This window comes from Lagopus leucura, unplaced genomic scaffold (genome assembly GCF_019238085.1).
Source record: "Lagopus leucura isolate 7727_CA_CO unplaced genomic scaffold, USGS_WTPT01 Super-Scaffold_100015, whole genome shotgun sequence".
Lineage (NCBI taxonomy): Eukaryota > Metazoa > Chordata > Aves > Galliformes > Phasianidae > Lagopus > Lagopus leucura.
In genome coordinates, this window is record NW_024962269.1 from 5,513,618 (window position 1) to 5,534,300 (window position 20,683).

At 35.0% G+C, this 20,683-nt stretch overlaps 1 protein-coding gene across 3 annotated transcripts in view; it reads right to left on the bottom strand.

Annotated features, from left to right (window-relative positions):
* The window catches only part of UNC13C (unc-13 homolog C), a 120,607-nt gene that overhangs the window by 56,493 nt on the left and 43,431 nt on the right, over window positions 1–20,683 (bottom strand). For all 3 annotated transcript variants that reach the window (XM_042875887.1, XM_042875885.1, XM_042875884.1), the window contains 7 exons: window positions 19,376–19,517; window positions 12,830–12,999; window positions 11,586–11,701; window positions 10,041–10,204; window positions 4,248–4,398; window positions 1,832–1,900; window positions 424–513 (listed from right to left, as the gene is read on the bottom strand). In XM_042875887.1, the coding sequence (XP_042731821.1) occupies window positions 424–513; window positions 1,832–1,900; window positions 4,248–4,398; window positions 10,041–10,204; window positions 11,586–11,701; window positions 12,830–12,999; window positions 19,376–19,517 (902 nt within the window). The remainder of the gene's footprint in view (window positions 1–423; window positions 514–1,831; window positions 1,901–4,247; window positions 4,399–10,040; window positions 10,205–11,585; window positions 11,702–12,829; window positions 13,000–19,375; window positions 19,518–20,683) is intronic.

Sequence of the window (20,683 nt, forward strand, 5' to 3'; positions counted from 1 at the left end):
AAACTCTATCACTTAGATCTGAATCTCTAGATTGATGAAAGAAATAAGAGTTATCAGATATGTTTTTCTATTTCACATGTGATATTACTAGGAGCACAGTCTGGATAATTCATGTTCTTAAGGAAATTGATTTTCCTTTATTTGTCTTGACTTTAATTAAAATGTTGTTTTTAATTGTTGTTGGTTTTGTTTCCTTCAGAACATGTAAAGTAATTATTAGGAAGGGAAAAGGTAGCTGAAAATTTTTCAAAGAGAATGGGTTTATTTTTACCACATTGTTAGTGTGATCTGCTAATGTTTACAACAGTGATCTTGGGAAATCTAGAGACTGAAAAACTGCAGGAGATGAACTGATTAAGAAATGATCAAGAGAATTATAATACTAGCTTCCTAGATAATTGAAGTGCAAATAAAGGACAATACCTTCATTCGAAAGAAAGTGATGCTGGTAAGAAGGTCCACAGTTGATTTCAGATCTTGAAGTCTTTCAGAATTGCTGGCAGGAAAGTTATCCTGGTGAGTGAGGAAAAGAGGAATTGTGAAATGGAAGTTGAAGGTAAGATAATTGAAAAACTAGGAAAAAAATTATCTGGAAAAAGAAAAGTGATGCTTGGAAGGATTAGAAATGTTCACTGCTGCCTTAATTCTGCCTATGAGGAAGCTAGGAATAAATATCTCCTTTCACATGAATAGGAGCACTTCTGATAGTACTACTGGGTCTGTAATATGAATTATTTAAATTACTGTGATGATTTCAAAACATTAATAATAAAAATACAACAAGAAATCTGGGGAAGTGTTGCTAATGAAAATCATTCACGCATTTTCTGCAGCACACAATTCACTGGTGACCATAGATTCAGTAAGCTTACTGAAGGAATCATTCATGAAATTTATGCTGTGATCTTTAGGTTTGCAGGAAGATTGATGGTAAGTACTGTTACTTAAAAGGATTCATGATAATGAAACATCAGCCAAACATCTTTATGCCCCGGTATAACCTGAATAACATTCTTCAACATTAAAATAACTCAGTTAACTGCAAAGGGTTAGGTCTTAAACACAGAGTATATGCAGCTTCTGTGATCTCTCATGCCTTAGGGTTCTTTTAAATATTCTCTCCATCTTTCCATTTTAAAAGCAAGCCAGATTGAACAAAGACAATCCTGAGCTTTGTGCTGCCATTCCTAGAATTTGAAAGGAGAGCTAAAGCTGGTGGAGTCCTTATTAATTACTGTTCATTAAAAAACATCATGATCCAGTGAAATGGAGATAGAGAGAGAATGGTATGATAAGTGGCTGGTTTTCATGCATGCCTCTTTCCAGAGAAGGATGGGTTTGGGCACGACTCAGTGGAAAGAACTTCTATATGGCATAAGTAAAATTAGAATTCCTATCATCTAGAAAAATGAAGAGTCAACTCTCAGCATTCCTAGGATCTAATCTCAGTGGCTGTAGCACCTCTCAAAATAGATCCATCAATAACTGCAATTTACAGTACATCAGTGAAAGGTAAATCCCAGTTGAATTAAATGGTGAATTAACTTACTGAAGTCATTGAATCCTATACTTTCCTGAATGTCTGCTCATCCCCTGACTTTCTTTAGTAGCTTTTGGGGAAAAAAAAAAATCAAATTGGAAAAATAGTTAAAATGCTTAAACACCGCAGGTTTTGATCTTAAGGATTTGGGGTCTTCTATTAGCACTCTTTTACAGCTTCTATACCACAGGAAGAATTAATCTCTAAAACCTCTTTAAAGCAGATAAAGTGCACAAGGATGTTTGTAGGAAAACACATTTGGGTCATCTAGGTAAAATATGATAAACTTACCCTATATTTAGATAAATCAATCCTCAGAGAATTATGCAATTGATCCAGAAGTTTAATGAACTTTTCCCTCTGTAAAATGAAAACGAGAATACTTTGCATAAGAACTAGCACATTTTTGTAAACAAGGGTAAAATTACAACTCAATTTTTTTCTTTTCAAATTTCTAAGAAATCATTTAATCTGTTTATATTCTTAATTCATTTGAAAGATAGATTATTTTCCATTCTTTCATATAAGAGTACTGTCCAAGATATCTGGGCTTTGAGGCAGGCAATGCATCTTTTACTACTGTGCTTTTGCTTTTATTTTGTATTGCCATTTACCTTGTACGCATTCAACACTGTGCTGCCATGCAATGCATTACAGAGATGATGGAGGATTTCCTGTACAGTATTTACCTTTCTGACACACTGTTAAATAACCCAGACAAACCACCTAAGAACTGAAAAATGTCATCTGCTGTCTGTGACAAAAATCCAAAGTTTTCAGCTATGTTATCAGGGCTTACTGAAACAGATGAGCTTCTTAAACTTTTTATATTTGCCTTGCAATTACTCATACTCTTGAAGAAATGATGTTCATTTACAACAGAATTTGATGTAAAAGTATGATTGAAAATAAACAATTCAGAAACAGTGGCTTTTGGAAGAATAAACCAAGTAATCTATGCCGTTACATTTTAAACATTAAGATTACCTTGTCATTGTCATAGATGAGTTGTAGTGAAAGCATTTTGCTATGAGATAATCAGCTAATCTGTGCCATTCCCAAGCAATGTTAATGAGAGTTTTTAATTGCTGTTCTTCATATTAGAACATACACCAATGCAGTGCATAAATTCTTACCAACATATGCAAAAGCAGCAGAATGTTGGAAGTAGCGAAATCCAATAGCTCTCATAATGCTACCTGTGAAATAGGATATGCACTAATAATAAAACAGAGCCCTTTGTGCACTATCTCCTATCCCTCAGTGGAACACTAACCTACACCTAAAGCCACCAATGTGGCATGGTTCCCTTAAGGGATCAATCAAAAGGACTTTTTTCTGTCATGCTATAAATCTGCATTAAAGTATTCCGTCAGCCAAGTCCTTCCCAGCTGTAGCCTAAGGTCTTGAAATGAGATGTTCTTGATGAATGATGTGCAGCTATCCACTAACAAACGCCTTTTGAACAAGACAGTAAAATAACTTTTTGCTTATAAGCCAATTTTTTAAAGAAAGATCTCAAAAATCTCTGTTAGTGATGCTTACTACTCTGTCTTTCTATCCATCTGCTGAACCATGAATTGCATTGGAAATTGTGTCAAAGGTAAACACTGGCATTAACGTCAGAGAGGATTTAATCTCTCTCCAATCTGAGGATGAAAAAAAGTAATTCAGATCATTAGCAAAATGGAAGGAAAGAATGGAAAACACAATGAAACAGTCTACATTTCAAAAGCTGGATAAAAGTCAAGTCGAATAGGGCTCAAGCATGGAGCGAGTTGTCTTGTTTCAAAAAGATGTAGTTTCATTCCACAGTATGCCATCAATTAGTTTATACAAACTAGAATAAGTACAGAGCAATATTCCAGTAATTAAATCATAAATATTCTGATTTTCATAATACATATAAAGGAAACTTAATACTCACATTTCATAGCGAACCTTAAAATATAAAAGAGCTTCACTACCTCTGACACTACTTCATATCACTATAATTCGTACTCAGTTATTTTTAACTGCTTAGTATTTGGTTTTATGTTCATAAACATTCATAATCCTCCCCCTTCCTGCTCTCACACCCACAGTGAAGGGAGGGAAGTAGATTAGAATATACTGTGAATTTCTTTTTTAAAAATCATTTATATTTCCAGTGTGAGATATAAGTCCACACAAGGAGAGTTAACAATGACAACAAAGTGCTACCACGTTAGAGTCTGAAATTCTGCCTAAAATTCTGATGCATAAAGCCAGGGCTTGGTCAATTCAGCACTATTTCATAAAATATATGTCTGTAACAGTGGATATCTATCTGTCTGTCTATCTATCTATCTATATATAAGTTATTGTCTACAATTATTTATGCCTGGGTCTTTTAGGTTAATGAATTTGCTAATGACATACCCAGCAAGCAACTGCAAACTGTACTTAGCTTATGCAGTTTCTATAGTCTGTAGGACCCACTGCAATAAAAAAGTAAAACTGATTTATAAACATTTTAGTTCTATACATATACAGTAGATGATTTATACCCTACCTTCCACAGATTTAATAGTGATTGATTGTAAAGACTTGGTAAAATCTTTGAAAGCGTACAGCAACTCATTCTTTTAAATGATCAACTTTTTTAAAATTAGAATTCAGAAATTGTTATTTTATCATATATTGGAAAGTAAGGGGTACTATTCTATTAAAAAAGAAGTCTACTTACCCCAAAGTTAGTAGCTGCAAACCTGTCTGAGGCAGATACATTTGTTGTTGCTGTAGTATGAGCATAGAAAGCATTTATATTGGCCAACAATGTACTCATAACTGCTGGAACACCAGGGCACATATATTTAGAAGACAGGCAGGAGAAGTGCCTATAATTCAAACAAACTGACAGTTATTAAAGGTGGCAAGGAGTCTGCACTTTCTGTCATTATAATTTCTTTTCAGTTGCATTCATTACAGATTCAGAAATGAGCTTAAAAATATGCTCTGGGCTGCCAGTACCTCACATTGCTCTAAACTAAGCCCTCTCCAACACTTCCATTTACTTCATAAATGAGACATCTAAATTGCAAATTTTACTTCAGAAATCTGTGCTAGGTCACATACCCATTAAAAAAAAAGAAAATTCCAAAACTCTGCAGATGTCCAGGCTCATGAATCAACCTTCATTAATAAACCTGATAGCTGCTATCTTCCATTCAGTACCTAGATAAATGGGCTCTATAAAATCACTGGTCAACCTATTCTCCACAATACTCTTTGTCAATGGGACCTCTAACAGAACTTGTATATCTGAAGACATACAAAGACATTCTAGGTATAATCAACTACTGGCAAGATAAAAGTGATGCTAAACGCATCCATCCATCACTACAGCTCGACGATCACTGTGCTCAATATAGGACAAGTCTTGAACTCATTCTGGATGTAATAACCAATGAGTACTTAAGAGCATGTGTGATCCATGAGGTAATTTACTGTAAAGATGAAAGCAATTTATTCTGTAATTGAAATGCAACTGGCTGGAAAATTGTAATTTTCAAACATTTTTGCATCTCACGATAAATCCTCTTATAATTTAAATCAAGTTTCAAGAAAAAAGAATGAGTCATTAATTACATATATACAAACATCTAAAGAAAATCCAAGTATTCATATTCATTTTTGTCCAAAATCTTGGAATGGTTAAGGAAATAAGATTACAGCAGAAAGGGATAGTGTGATGAATCAAGGCCTTAATCCCTCCCAAAGCTAGACTAAGAAGGTGAATAATTGCTGGATTTTCTAGTTTATCTGACTGGGCAAAGAGTCTGGAAGGAAAGAGCTCCAACTGGGAGGTAGAAGAGGCAGGCTTCATATGTAAGAGAATCTACAGCTTCAGTGTGTGTTTGAGAGGTTCCTTTCTATCTGAAACATTTTGAGGCCAAGACAGGAGACCAACTCCCTGGGCTTTCTCTAGCATTAGACTCACTGGAATACTTTCATGTTCAGCTTATAGATCACAGGCTCAGAATTATATCAATATGGTGATCTGTATTGATGTGTAAATTTCATATCGTCCTGGTCACATTCAAAGTGTTTTGCAAACATTTCTCAGCATTCCTTTAAGGTATATCTTTAGCTGCTATTACCCAAATTTTATGAAATTCCAGGGAACTGCTCATCTCCACAACAAATCAATCACATGAGCAGGTAATAGAAGTCAACATTCCCAGCTGACTGGAATAATACCATTTCATTAATTGCCAGTGCTTTTCTGAAGTGCTTTTAAATACTGTAGTATGAATCTTTAAAAAAGGAACCCAGCTATCTAATTAAGAAAATCTTTCAGCAGATCACATGTTTACTATAAACAATTGGAAAAACAATTTCCTTTGTATAAAATAGTGATACTAGGTGATATTCCCCAGTTGCAGGTAAAATTAAAGGTAAAAGAAATGTCACCAGATCTATTCATCACATGAATTTTGAGAAATACACGTAGCGACACATGCTTCACCCCCAGCAAGCTTGCTGATGATACAAAACTGGGAGGAGTGGCTGACACATAAGGCTGTGCTGCCATTCCAAGGGACCTGAACAGGTTGGAAAGGAATTTTATGGAGTTCAACAAGAGCAAGTGCAGAGTCCTATACTGGAGGAAGAATAACTGCATGCGTCAGTACAGTTTAGGGGCTGACCTTCTGGAAAGGAGCTCTGCTGAGAAGGACCTGGATGTACTGGGGACAAAAAGTTGACCATGAGCCAGCAGTGTGCCTTTGTGGCCAATAGTATCCTGGGGTGCATAAAAAAATCATGGCCAGCACGTCAAGGGAGGTGATTCCCCCACCTCCACTCTGCCCTGGTGATGCCACATCTGGAGTACTGCATTCAGTTCTGGGCTCCTCAGTTCACGAAAGATAGGAAACTTCTAGAGAGTGCAGTAAATGGCAACAGAGATTATGAGGGGCTTGGAAGCATCTCCCTTATGAGGAAAGGCTGAGAGACTTGGGGCTGTTCAGCCTGGGGAAGGATGAGAAGGGGTCTTATCAGTGCTTATAAATACGCAGTGGACTGGAATGAAGTGGATGGGGCCAGGCTCATTTCAGCGATGCTGATAAGGGGAAATTGGCACAAAGTGGAACATAAGTAGTTCCATATGAACACAAGGAAAAACTTCTTTACTTCAAGGGTGACAGAGCACTGGAACAGGCTGTCTATGGAGATTGTGGAGTCTGCTTCTCTGGAGACACTCAGAACTTGCCTGGATGTTTTCCTGTGGAACCCACTGTAGGGAACCCGCTTTGGCAGATTGGACTAGATAATCTCCAGAGGTCCCTTCCAACTGCTACAATCCTTTGATGATCTTTTTTTTTTTCTTTTCTTTTTTTTTTTTTTTAATTGACACCAAAATAATTAACATATGATTTTAAAACTGACTTACAATTTCAAAAAATTTTGTAATAGACCTAAAGATCCACAGTACATGAAAAACCTTAAGCTGGAGATATGAAGGCAGTCATTATTCACCCTTAGGAATCGTACTTCTAGCATATGCTCTGCTCAAGGGAATCACCAGCAGTTGCTATAGGAAAATCCATTATGATAACTGTCCACAGGAGACAAGACAGACTGTGGAAAAATTGTGTCAAAATTTGAGTTTAGTGAGGTCACTTCTGCAGGTTCTTCTAATGAATACACACACTGAACTATCCAACACCTGGTTTGAGCTCCTATCTTGAAAATAGAATCAAATTATATTTATTTGTTGTAAGGAAAAATTAAACCCATAAATATAATTTTGTTTATAAACATCATTATTTAGATCACTACTCCATTCCACCAGTAATTTGATTAGTGATGTTGATGACAACATCACTGTCAAGGTTACGTGAATTTTTTATTTGTGTCATTAAATAAAATCTGTAAAGTTCACAGAGCCTATTACATTTATCACACTTAAGAATGGCCATAACTCTGAGAGTGCTGGTAAACCAGGTAAGAAATCTGAAAGCTTGTTTCTGCTTGCTGAAATAAATTAAAAAATATATCAAGGAAATTCCTTGCTTGTCTTTGTCGATCCCTGAAAACAGCAACCAGTAGCATGAGTAATAACTCTTTCCAATGGGCACGTATATCACAGCAAACATTACCAAGCATCACATATTTTAGAGTTTATATTGCATTGTTTAACCCAGAGTCATATATTTTAATTCAGGTCTGCCAGCTTTATCTTGCAACTTTCTTACTATGTCGATTCCTGATGATCCCTCACTGCCTGGGAGTCTTCCAGTACTTCTGGTAGTGTGAACAGGCAAAGAAAGAAGGCTCATTAACACACACTGCTTGTAAGCAAAAGCTATCAATGAAAATTACTTCAACTGATGATTTGTGTGCCTTTTGGAAAACAAGATGGCATAGTTAATGCCTATCAACTTTCCAGAATAAGAAAAATGTTGCTGATTCAGAAGCACTGAAGCTTCCTGTAGTGACTTGCCAGCAAGATAAAATTGAGCTTTCACTGCACTTGACTCTACTACAGAGTAGATCTAGGATGGTGATGCTATGTATACTTTCATTATCTAGTCAAAACCATTTCAGTATGTGCCCTATTTCTTGTCTTCCAAAGAGAAATAAATTACACTGGAAGAGGAATGATAGAAAATAAATTCTTCCTTGCTGATGGGGACGTTACTTAATATGAGTAGGTAAAAAAACTTCCAGTATGACTCCTTCAAGACATTATAATCACAACATAAATTACACCCATCACTGGAGTCATCAAAACAAAGGCCATTTGGATCACTGATATGTTGCTTTTTTCATCTGTTTTTTTTTTGTACCTATTTTCATTTTCTTCTGAATTCATGTATATGCATAACATTAGCATAGCTAACTATTCTTATTTGGCTGCTAGAAGAATAAATAAATTTTCTTCCTCTTCCAACCCAATCATTTATCATCTCTTTATCCAACTGAAAAAAAATAAACTAATTTTAAAAATAAAAGGTGAATTATAGAACCTATAAAGTCAATTTTTTTCAAAGAGCTTCAGTTGTAGCAACACAAACAGCCTTTTTGTTTTACCTTAGTTTTTGGTTTGGGTTAATGATTGTTTTTTTCTTTCACATGAATTCCACATTTGGATTCCCTTGTTTAGAAAGGGAATAGTTATATATCTTGATAGCTATATCTTGAAATGAGAATAAGCCTTTCTAATTGGGCATCCTTCAGGAAAGAACTGTCTGCATTTTTTCTGGTAAAAATGTGGATTGTCTGTCTCTAACACCAGGATTCAATCATACTTCAATTCATCCTAAGGTATTACTGGGGTACAGTGTCCAAAGGAGAACATCAACATAATTGAGATATATTTTGGATTGATTTGCACAGTCCAGTAATCTACAAATATAAGATATAAAGACATACACGCCTGATGGAAAGGCAAACATGAAAAATCAAACAAAGCAAAGAAAATGGAATTGGAAATTCCAATTTCTATTCACGAAACTTATTGCATGTGTTCCTCCATATGTAGTGTGAATATACAGTACCACACAAGAAGAGTTAGGCTTAATTAAATTCTTCTGTGAAAAGTTGTTTGAGGTCTTTGGAGGAATACCATTAAACAAGTATATATTGCAAAGACACCTCTACTTTCCTATTAGATGCACAATACAGTAACTCACAATGAAGTGAAGGACACGTTTGTTGCAATACCAGATTTTGTCCTTACATCTTGCAATAAAAAGAAAACTTTCTGTGTTTATGTACCTTCATTCTACAGAAGAGGATCATATTTTTAGGTTGGACTGTAAAGCGATGGAAGAAACAAAATAAATATTCCGATTAAAAGTTCCTTGTCAGCTTTCTGAAGTCATAATGTACTCATTTGGAGCCCTCTGCTTTCCTACAGTTGCAATAGGAGCAGAACATAGTCCTTTTCACCAGAAAACTCTCCTCTGGACAAGTCAAGATTGTATGATATAGCTTTTGTATCCCCAGGCTTCCAACTAAGCTCAGAAGTGCTGTGTTCTAAAGTAATCATAGCTACTTCAATGTGAAGGATGTAGAGATATGTTCTAATACCATTAAAAGCAGCTTGCATTAGTTATTTACATTTGATATGGAAGGTTACTATATCCATTGCTGGCATTCTGTAAATAATTTCTGTATTCCTGGGGAGGGGTACACAGCTTGTTAGACTCTGTTCTAGCTAGCAAAGTAACCCAACCCCAGTTAAGGAAGGTGAAGTGTCCCTGATCCTTGCTCAATATCATAAGGATTAAGTAATGCATTAGTGATAATACCAGTAATAGTTTATAAAATGTTTATAAAACATCGCAATGCTGGTGCAGCTAAGCAGCCCTTCAGTGAGTCAGAGGGGCACAAAGGACAGTCAGAATTCAGATTCAAGAGCAAGTGTGAAATGGACAACAGAGTCACAAAGTCTTGGAACTCATCAGTTCCCTCAAACACGTTCTTGACAGTAGAGTAAAACGAAAAAAAAGACAAACATGAAAATACTTACGTCATAGCTTGATAAATATATTCAATTCCATAACGCATCGCAAATTCATCTACAATTTCTTGTGCAGCAGCATCGAAGTACACCTTCCAGGCATCATCACCTTTAACTTCAGGGATTTTTACCACACCATTAGATTTAACTTCTGTCAAGTAGTGGAATAGATTCTAAATGCAAGAAATTTTTCAAATAGGAATATGAAGTTTTTAAATGACATTCTATAAGTATATTTTATATAATCAGCCATATGCTCATTCACTTAAATTTTTATTTTTTTCCTTTGAAGGCTGGCATCAATGAACCATCATCTGGCAAACAAAATACCCAAGATACTAAATGCTTTTGTTGAACTCTAGTAGTGCAGGCCCATGATTCAGCACTTTGATCTATCTTCTTGACATAAGGTCACCTCAGAGAACTGGCACAGAGAGACTGCAACATAAAATAGTGCAGAAACTCCTCTCCTAAATTCTCTTGCTAATCCTGATGTTATAATGCTCACTGGGGAGTCTTTCAACAGGAATTGGATTTGTAACTTTAAATTTCAAATTCACAATTTAAAAAAATATGCTGCAGGGAAACAATTAGAAATATGGAAGAAGCCACTGAAGCACTGAAACATGTGCAATAATGTTCAAGTTTAGCAAACTGTAAGCCAAACCTGTTATTTTATTTAGAGGCAAAGTCATGGAATGCTTTTCAGATTACTGAACTCTGTAAGTATCCATAAACTGCAGATTCGATTTCCTGTCTGCTTTCACTGGAAAACAAACAAACCCCAAACAACAAACCAAGTCTTAAAACTCTGAAATAATTTAAAATGTTCAAATTAGTTCATAAGAGTTTTGGGGATTATTCTACAAGAACAAGAATATCTGTGGGCACAAATGCTGTAAAAATTCAGTTTTACACATGGTGAACAACAGCATTTTGCAGATGCATACTAGGGATGAACTTTTAGCTGTAAGTTCTCAGAAAATTTAGAATAAAACTTCAGTGTGGACCACTGCTTAAGGGAAGAGGAATCAAATACAAAGAGAATCTCTAAAAGATACAAATCAGTTAAGATTTGCTTTTCATTATTGATAAAAGCAATTTATGCCAGTGAACAAATATTCAAATTTCTGTGCTTCCTTGTTTGTTTGTTTGTTTTTTTTCTTCATTCCCCCCATCTCCAAATTATGGATAACTGTAGCAGGAATTATGTCCTTTTCAATTAATAGTAATATCTCAGTAGTATGCAGAAATGGTTGTATCATCTTGATGTTAGCAATCATGTTTGTTATAAGAAAATTCCATGACTTCATCTCCTCTTCTGACTCCTTTTAGCCAGAATGATCTGACAGTGTTACATTGCACCATCTTTGACTCCAAACCTTGATATGCCATCAGTGATACAAAAAGAGAAACCAAAAATGAACTTGTCCTGAAGGAGCAGTTATTTGCATCAGCGCTCTAATATTTTCTCACCTCTTTTTTTTCCTTATCTCTGCAACAACTGAATACTAACTTCTATTTAGCTTGCTTCCTTTAACTTCTGCAACATACCTCATGTAAACAGGTGTACTGCACATGGTATGGGGCAACTTTCTCCTCTCCTTCTATTTCAACATTGATTTTCAATCTAAGAGCACCAGAGACAGCTGATTTGTCTGTCCGTTTTTCTGAAAGCAGAAAAATGATGTTAGTAACCACCAAGTCACACATATATGTCATACAGTCATATATATACACCTATATATCATACAGTCACACAAAATACACTCATTTCAAAGCTAAAAAGTACTGCTGTTGAGAACAGAGAATACCTTTTAAGTATGTCCCATAGATTTCAAGCCACAAAGCAGGACATTAAGTTATTAAGAATCTTTTCTTCTTTTATTTGACAAATTCAAAGCAGGCTGCATACCACGTTAAGCAACACATTTGTCTTTTCAATACAAACAATTTTCCATTGCCTATTTCGTATATGAACTAATAATAATAACAACTGTAGTTATTAATATCTGCCACCAATTTTGAAGACTAAATCTGAAATGGTCAAAAACAAAATCACGCCTCTTCGCTCTGAGTGATGTGATACTAATATACTGCTTGTGTGTCAATAGGTGCATGTATCAGATTAAAAGTTGTCAGTCTTTTTCAGAGTGTTAAATTCCATTTACTGATATTTCTTTTTAGATACTGATTGACTTTTTCTAAGTGTTATTATTTATATAAATCTTTACAACAGCTTAATCCAACAAAATGTTTGAAGTGTTAACATTTGGAAAACGTGATGACACGTTTCTAATAAAAACAAACCTCATTATAAAAAAGGAAATAAAGCAAGACTTTTCTGTAATTGTAAAGAAGACAAAAACATTTCCAGATACATCCCTATTTATTTATTTACTTTACTTAGGCATAAAAAATGTAATAAAGTGCACAAGGAAAATAATGTGCAGAAGGAAAATACTTGCTAGGATTTTCTATGCGTCTTGATGGAACTGTTTACCGTATGTTTGCCAATGCTGCTGTGAATAGACTAGACTGGAGTGATGGCTTTTCTTACACAGTTTTGCTCTTTTATTAAAACCAAATATTTGTCTTTGGTGTTGCTGTGACTAGCTCAATTTCTGTAATTCACCAAAACTCAGAGAAGATCCACAATTTTCAAAGTGACCTGTAACATCTGGGATTTAAAAACATGCATATCAGTACTAAAGCTGTGTATTTTGAATTCCCTAAGGCACAGATGCTGAGATTGTACTAAATTTGTTTAAAAAAATAATAATCAAAAAGAATCATACCTAAATTATACCACACATCCATTTCTCCACTCAGTGTTCTTACTTCAATGATTGTTTGCCCAAGGAAGTCATCGGACTCCTTTTTGAAATGTTGTTTTACTCTAGATTTGATGTCATCATCTTCATCCCATACTCTCACTTTTATTCTATCTGTAGAATTATGGCATTCACTGTAAAAAATAACAAAATAAAATCTATAAGTCAGTTATTACTTTTGTACTGCTATTCATTGAGCTTGACTTCTGTAGAAACATTTTAAGTGATAGAATACCTACATGTGCAATATTCAGCAAAACAGATGGCCATAGCACACTGCTAGGGAAAAAGGTAGAATTACTACATGTAGAAAGTAAAGAGATTAACTTGAATGAATCACATATACATAAGGATTGCATTTATGAATGTCATGAACTTCTTGTTGAAATTATTAGCATGTTTACAATATGTACTTCTCAATACTTTTAAAAACACCTTCTGAATGTTAAAGTCAGATAGGGTTTATTTATTTACAAATGTTATGTGGTCCTTCTAGTAGGCCAGAAAAGTAGTAGCCTATAATGTAATAATAAAAAATGTGAGAAAATCCTAATATTTTTAATACGCAGCACAATACTTTTGAATTTGCAATGAAAAAGCCCAAAAAGCATGCATGAATTTGGCTAAAGACAAAGGAAAAAAAAAACAGCAAAACCCACCAAAAACTAAACCAACCAAGCAAAAAAAAAAAACCAACCCAACAACCAACCCCAAACCACCGCCACCACTGCTTTATTTAAAAGATATGTTACTGTCATCCTAGGTCTCCATTTCCATCATCAGGAGACAGTGACAGACTGTTGTATAGTAAAGAATTGCAAATTCAAGTGGCTTATTAAACTCCCATGAGTTAAGCTGATGTTAGAAATTTCTGGACTTCTGGATGAGTGAGGTGGTTCACTTGTCATCAAGAGTTCCCAAATGGACAAACTTTTTCAGACCTACCTTCATGATATTAGTTTGAGCTCTTGTTTGAATTCTAACACTGCTTAATGATCTATTTCAGCAATATCAGCATTAAAACAGTAATACTATAACTTATCTCCCAACTGGCACCCCTTAGGGTTTGTTCTAAGAATTAATTAGCAGTAGTAACAGGCTTTAGAAGTACAAAGTGCTTTAAATGTCATTATTACTGTCAGGGCTGATCAGTCACTAAAAATGGTATTCACATCTCACTATGACATCATTCAGAATCACAGAAATACTTGTGCCTGTCCATATTCCAAATTTTAACACTAAAGATATCTCTGGTAATTAAAAAATACATTATTCTGTGATTAGCAAGACTAATGAAGCCTGGTTTCCTTTTGTCTTATGACTGCCTTTCCTGACATCTAACAAACTGCAATCATAAACTGAATCTTCTCCCATAATTGGGGTTTTCATAAATTATCCCTTCATATGGACTCCCTAGGGTCTATTATAGGGTGAGTTCATACTGAGGACACTCTTAGGACCTCATCTCTTAGACTGTCTTTTGCTTTTCTGAGAATGTGACAGAACCACTGTTAGGCAATCTAAAATTTTTCTGACTGCAAAAATTCAGAAGTTATTAACAAGGACAGAGTAAGATAGGAAAATCAGATGAAGATGGATCAATTAAACATTTTTACGTTAAGAAATCAGACTAATCCCAGAATCAAACCATCTGATGTTCCTCACGTGTAGCCTTGAATTACTGATTGACACAGTCCAGAACCACATTTAATTATGCATCCAGTTTAAACTTTAAACAGGAATTTTCTGTGATATAGGGAGATCTAACACTGGTGAGGCACTTATGTGACTCTAATCACCACATCTATGCTCATGAGTAGGTTTTGCTCCCATTTTGTTTCTTGGGGAGGTAACACACATAGAAAGTCATTAAATGGCATTACAAATAATATATTTTATTCTCCTGCTACAGCATATATTTCCCTCTGATGTACACTTAGCTGATTAAGGAATTTCAGATGGTCAGGAATCATGTACTTTTCCTCGATATCCTTTCATCCTTATCACATTTTTTTTCCATCATTGAAGCATGATGATACCTATTGCTACCTATATGTTTGCTCACAAGTTCATCTTCTCTAAACCTTTATTAATCAATCAGCTTTGCTTCTATGTTTTTTTGCAAACTTCATATGCAAGGCCTGCAAACTTGTATAGACTTGTGATGCAAAAAGAGGCTGGGTGGATAAACACCTATTTCTACTGGCCTACCCCGCAACAGTTAGATTCCAGAAAGGTTTACCATTAAGCTTACAGAGCTTTCTCTGTATAATTTGCTTACCTGTAAAGAAGCACCCTCTCAGGTATAGCACTATATAATGAGATGAACATGCTTTAGACTTTCTGTTAAGAGAGTTTTTTTCCCCATTCTAAAGTGATACTGCTATAACTTTCCAATATTCTATCACAGTGAAATTCTGCAAGCAATCAGCACAGAAATTTTGGCTGTATCTATTAAACTGTGCAAATACTGCTCTTTAGGGGAATTCTAAACAACATCGAACTGGAGGCCTGAAATTGCCTAAATGTCTCAGTTCATCAGTAACTCTAGAATGAAATATCTGAAATATGAAGCAGTTGAACAGCTTCTCTGACTAAAATGGAGACCAACTATCATTGCATCTAACCTACCTGAATGCCATTCAGGGCAAGAAGATACTTTTTCTCATTACGATTGGCCATACAGCAATAAGAAAACTCAGGAACAATCTAGTTCGAACAAAGATAAATTTTTCTCCCTTAAGAGTTGTTGGAAATCTTCCCAGACACAATCAATTGGATTTTGTATCTTCAATAGCATTTGCAGTATACCAGGAGGAAATCTCAACAATATCAGACATTAGACAAATTGTAACTGTTTAGTGATGACCAAGATCTTGTCCAGATGGTAATTGTTGTCTTCACAAAAACCTTTTCACTGATCTAAGTCAAATAGCATATGTATTCGTGCATTGAATAGGGTAACAGATACCCAACAAAACTGTTTACTGGAGACAAATGGTAGTCTAGTGAAAACCAAAATAGAATTAGTAATATAAAATAATCATCCAGTTATACGAAAAGCTTTTGGAACATACAATCATAGCTGAGGTGTTAACTTAATGAGAGATCAGAGGAACACGATCCCTGCAGAGTCTGCAAGGCTGTCTGGGGAGGTAGTTTTGCTAGCTAACACTGTCAGAGGAAGATTTTAACAATCTGAATCAACTGTTGAAAATAGTCAAGAAAATCATAAGAGTGGAGAAGACTCCATTAGAGTGTTGGATGCAGGTAAAATATTGACAGACCTAGAGGTCTGTAAAAAGTTGAAAACTATACAGCCAAAATATTTTTCTCCCCTGTAACTGAGAAAAAAACGCAACCTTTTCTTGTTTGTTTTGTTCAACACCATCAGAAGAAGGTAGAAAGCAGACAGCTGTAGGATTCTTCATTTGTTCTAAGGTTGAAAAAATTACCAATCACGATGCTTTGTTACTCATTAAGATAATAAAAAGCCATTGCTGCCTATAATACATTATTTAAAGGGGCGTCTATAGGTCTATTTACTTTCTTAGCTTGTGTACAAAAAACACACATTCCAAGGAAAGATTCTTCCTCTGATAGTCTTTAGTTGGTTGTTTGCTGAATTGCATGCAGGTGTACACATGCTCCCCTTTAATCATAATCTATGAGTCCTCACACTTAAATCTATCCCATATTTCTGCATCATGGTTGTTTAGCAGAGCTCTATTGAATATGCTGTTAGAAACGTTCACTCTCTGCTAACCATACAATTATGTTAGGATTATGTGTAATTCTACAAGCTTGAATACTGCCCTCACTCTGCTATGATAGAGCAAATGAGCGCTGGGGAGCCAACATTTGTTCCAACTCCTTGTTTTAGCACACACTGGGAAATTTAAATGAATGTCTCGGTGTTATGATTAAATACGCAGTGGTAAGATTTTGTGATATGTTTAATCTCTGAATTCAGCATTTAGGAATTGTAAGGATGATTAGTGTTCAATTATATTCAGGACTGACAAAGACCACAAATAAAGCCAATTTTAAGTGAAAAATCCTGAGTCAATTAAATGGTTATACTGACTACTTCAAATTTAAATCTTATGATTAAATATTTATAGTGTGCTTAATACACTTCAGGTATTCCCTTAATTGAAATTAAATAAGTCAGAGTGATAACCCTTGTAGAAAATGCAACTGTCAAAAATGATTGAAAATGCATATAAGTTCAAATCAGTTCAAATGTATATAGTTCAAATTCAGGAGATTTAAGCTGTAGTAGCTTTGTTGTTGTTATTTTAACATTATTACTAGGGCAGCAGATTATAATTTCTGGGTGGAAAAAAAAATAACAATTTCAAGTTTCCAGTGATTTTCTGGTAGCTCTGCTTACATATTTGAGAAAATAAATTCAGAATTTCATATCAAGTAGCTCATCCAGTTCTAGATATTACACAATTCATATATTTAAATACAAGAAAGTAATTATTCTTCTACCTTATATTACAGTCATTCAATAAGATATGATACTTGAACAGCTATTGGAGTCGTGAAATCCCCATAAAGAAAACACTGTCGATATACAAGTAGCTGGTAAAAAGCTTCTGAGTGTGAATGTGCTCTGAATTAATTTTTGATTTCTAATATTGGCCTTTGAATCTGTGCAAGGAAGGGGCATACACTGTTTAACACAGATGGACTTTTCTCTGAGAAGTAAAAGTGGCACCTTGGGTCATATGTCTTTCAAACTCACAAGTGGAATGATGATCTCCCCAACCTAAGGCAAAAGATTTTAGTCAAAGAGCAGAGGAGATAAAATCGTTGTTGTGCTACATGACAACACTGCACCTTCTTGAAGAAAACAAAATTTTTTTTTCCAGATCCTTTTAATGTTCAAGAACCTGAACATTTTTTGTTCAGATTTTTCCCTCCATGTTTTATATGGACAGAAATAATGAGAACTGATCTTCAGAAAGGAAGGGAGAAGAAATTAAACAACATTACAGCCTGAAGACAGTTACTTTTCATTGTGGTGAGTGGCAATTGTGAAATTGTATATTGCATATGTTGAGAAACTAGTGGTTCATAATCCTCACTGGTCAGTGTGCAGGATCCTTAGCAGTCCTGTAAACTGTTTAATAAATTCACAGATGCTTATAAAGATGATACATTGCTTTTATAATCACTGGTACAGGGTTTCATTGGGTAAGTGGTACCAAATTAACATCCAGTTTTGAAAAGTACAATAGGTTTCTATAACATAGACTATTATAATGTATTACCTGTTTGAGTATACTCTCAGTAAGAACACAAATAAGATTGTTTTTTATTTAACAAAGACTGGAATTTCATATCATTTCAAAAATTATTATGATTTTATCTTTCCATAATTTACTACTGTGTTTATTCCACAAATTATCTACTAATTTTATATGATATTATTATAGGTGCTTTCAGAGTTGACAAGAACTTTACTGAAAATTTATACATCTGTCAAAACGAACATTTCCCTTTCACATAAAATTTTCTAAACAAAGCTAGAGCTTATTTTAGCCTTTCAGAATCCCTCGCTGACTTTGAGTAATTAAGAGTAATTAAGTGCACATCAAATACAGTGGCACATAGTAGACGAACTGAGAAAAAAATAATTGCTGAAACACTTCTGATCCATGCAGAGGAAGAACACTAAGCAAACTGATACTGTCATCAGATCGGTACAGTTCTCAGTCAGGAACGTGCTGTGCCCTAAAACAACGTTTCAAGGAAAGGGACAATACAGTACATGTGAATTGGAATTTCCTCTACTGTAACATCCCTTTCTGAAAGAGGCTCTGGGAATGCTGCCAAAATTACAACTGGCACAAAGTCATACTGAAACCTTAGTCAACCTATTACAGATTGGAACATCTACTTTGTGGTCAGGGTTGAACTTCAGTAATGTGCTGACAACAAACGACACCATTATCAGTTCCAGGGCTGTAGCCAAGGAAAGGAGACAGACGGGTCCTATCAGACTCTTCAGAACTGACCTCTAGACAACACCCAGCCTTGGAAAGGATAACCATTATGAACAACTCAGCCCAGTCTCTGAAGTGTACTATGTAAGGTCAATGCCCCAGTTTCACCTAGGGTAATCATGATGTCCAATAAAGCCATGTTTTAACTCTCATAGCCAGTGCCCGAGGCCCAGGAATGCATTTACATCTTTTAGCACCTAAGGTGAAAGTCTGAATAACTTGTTATCAAAGTTCCTTATAAAATAAGGAACCAAATAGACACCATCAATAGATTCCCCAACAGATACAAGTTGTATGTATTCTGTAGATACATCTGTAAAAACTCCTATGCTCTCCCCATTTAAAGCTAGTTTATTAATACATGGTATCACGCACATGCATGGTACAGACAACAAATGCTTTCAAATTAAGTAAGTTTTCCACTTGGCAGCATTATATTACCTAAATGTAACATAGAAAAGTAAGAAACAATGTGATGTTCTATACTTACAAATAGAATTTCTCATCCCATACTGGATTCAAGTTTCCAAAAATAGTCTTTGTTCTCCGTTTGGTTTTGCCAACTTGCACAGTAACATATGGGTCACTTGAGCCAGTTTTGTCCTTAGCTTGTAAGCCCTGAGCACAAAGCACTGCAACAAAAGGAGAGATGTACTTTAGCCCTCATAGCCTTTATTGCAAATAAATAAATGAGATAGTGACAGCAGCAACAGGAAACAAAGCCCTCAGAATGAGGGCTGCTGAAACAAAAATTTCTAGGTCATTTTTCCCAGCTTCTGTTCCTCCGGAGATAAATAAGATTTTTCTAACTACTTTGTTGGACTGAATAAAATCTACAAAAATAGTTTGATAGAAGAATAATTGAATGAGTCAGTAGAAAGCACAAAAACAAGTATTTTTCTTTCCATGCATAATTCAGATACTCAAACTTTGATTTAATCAGCATGGCAACATAATACTGTTGCATAATTGGGCTTCAATATTATGATACCTCAAATCATAAAATTTCTTTTTCAAAATTCAAAATAAATTCTTTTTATCTGCAAATATGCAAAAGATATATGGAAACTTTAAACCCCCAAACTTCCAAAAATCTGCATGGTTGATTATGAAACTAGTCATCAGTAATGTGATTGCCATTTCTCTTTCTCACTTGAAAGACAAATTATGATGGTTTTCAGAATATTTCCATTCTACCATAAACAGGGTGACAGTTGTATTCATTTTTCTTTAACTGTTTATGTATTTTTCAGCATTTATGCTAATTAATGTTGTATATACACATTTTGTGGCAAGCATAAATCCATATCATTTCCTGGAAAACTCAGGAGAAAGCAAAATTCTCAAAAAGCAACTCATCAAACCCAGAAAGCTGCAGCTAGAACACTTGTGGTTGCCTCCTAACATCTGCAGAGCTAGGTTTCATTATTTTGCACATACTGTTTAAAATGTCTCAGCAGAAGCATTTAGTAAATATTTTCTGATGTCAATCATTTTGGATAATGAAGCTCCCTCAGTGTGCTCAGAAAACCAGATACACAAAAACGGCTGAGTATTCTTACTCAGCACATCATCTCCCTGTGGGAGATCAGCCATACCTGCTTAGCTCAGTGTTAAGAAACAACAAAACAAACACACTGTGAGTGGTGAATCACTGAACTGGTTGCCCAGAATCTGCATTCTTTCAAATCTAGTTTGGACAAAGCCCTTAGCTGTGTAACTTCCAAGTTAGTTCTACTTTTAATAGAGGGTTTGAATATACTGGAGATTACCCTTCTAAAATTACTTCATATGTTAC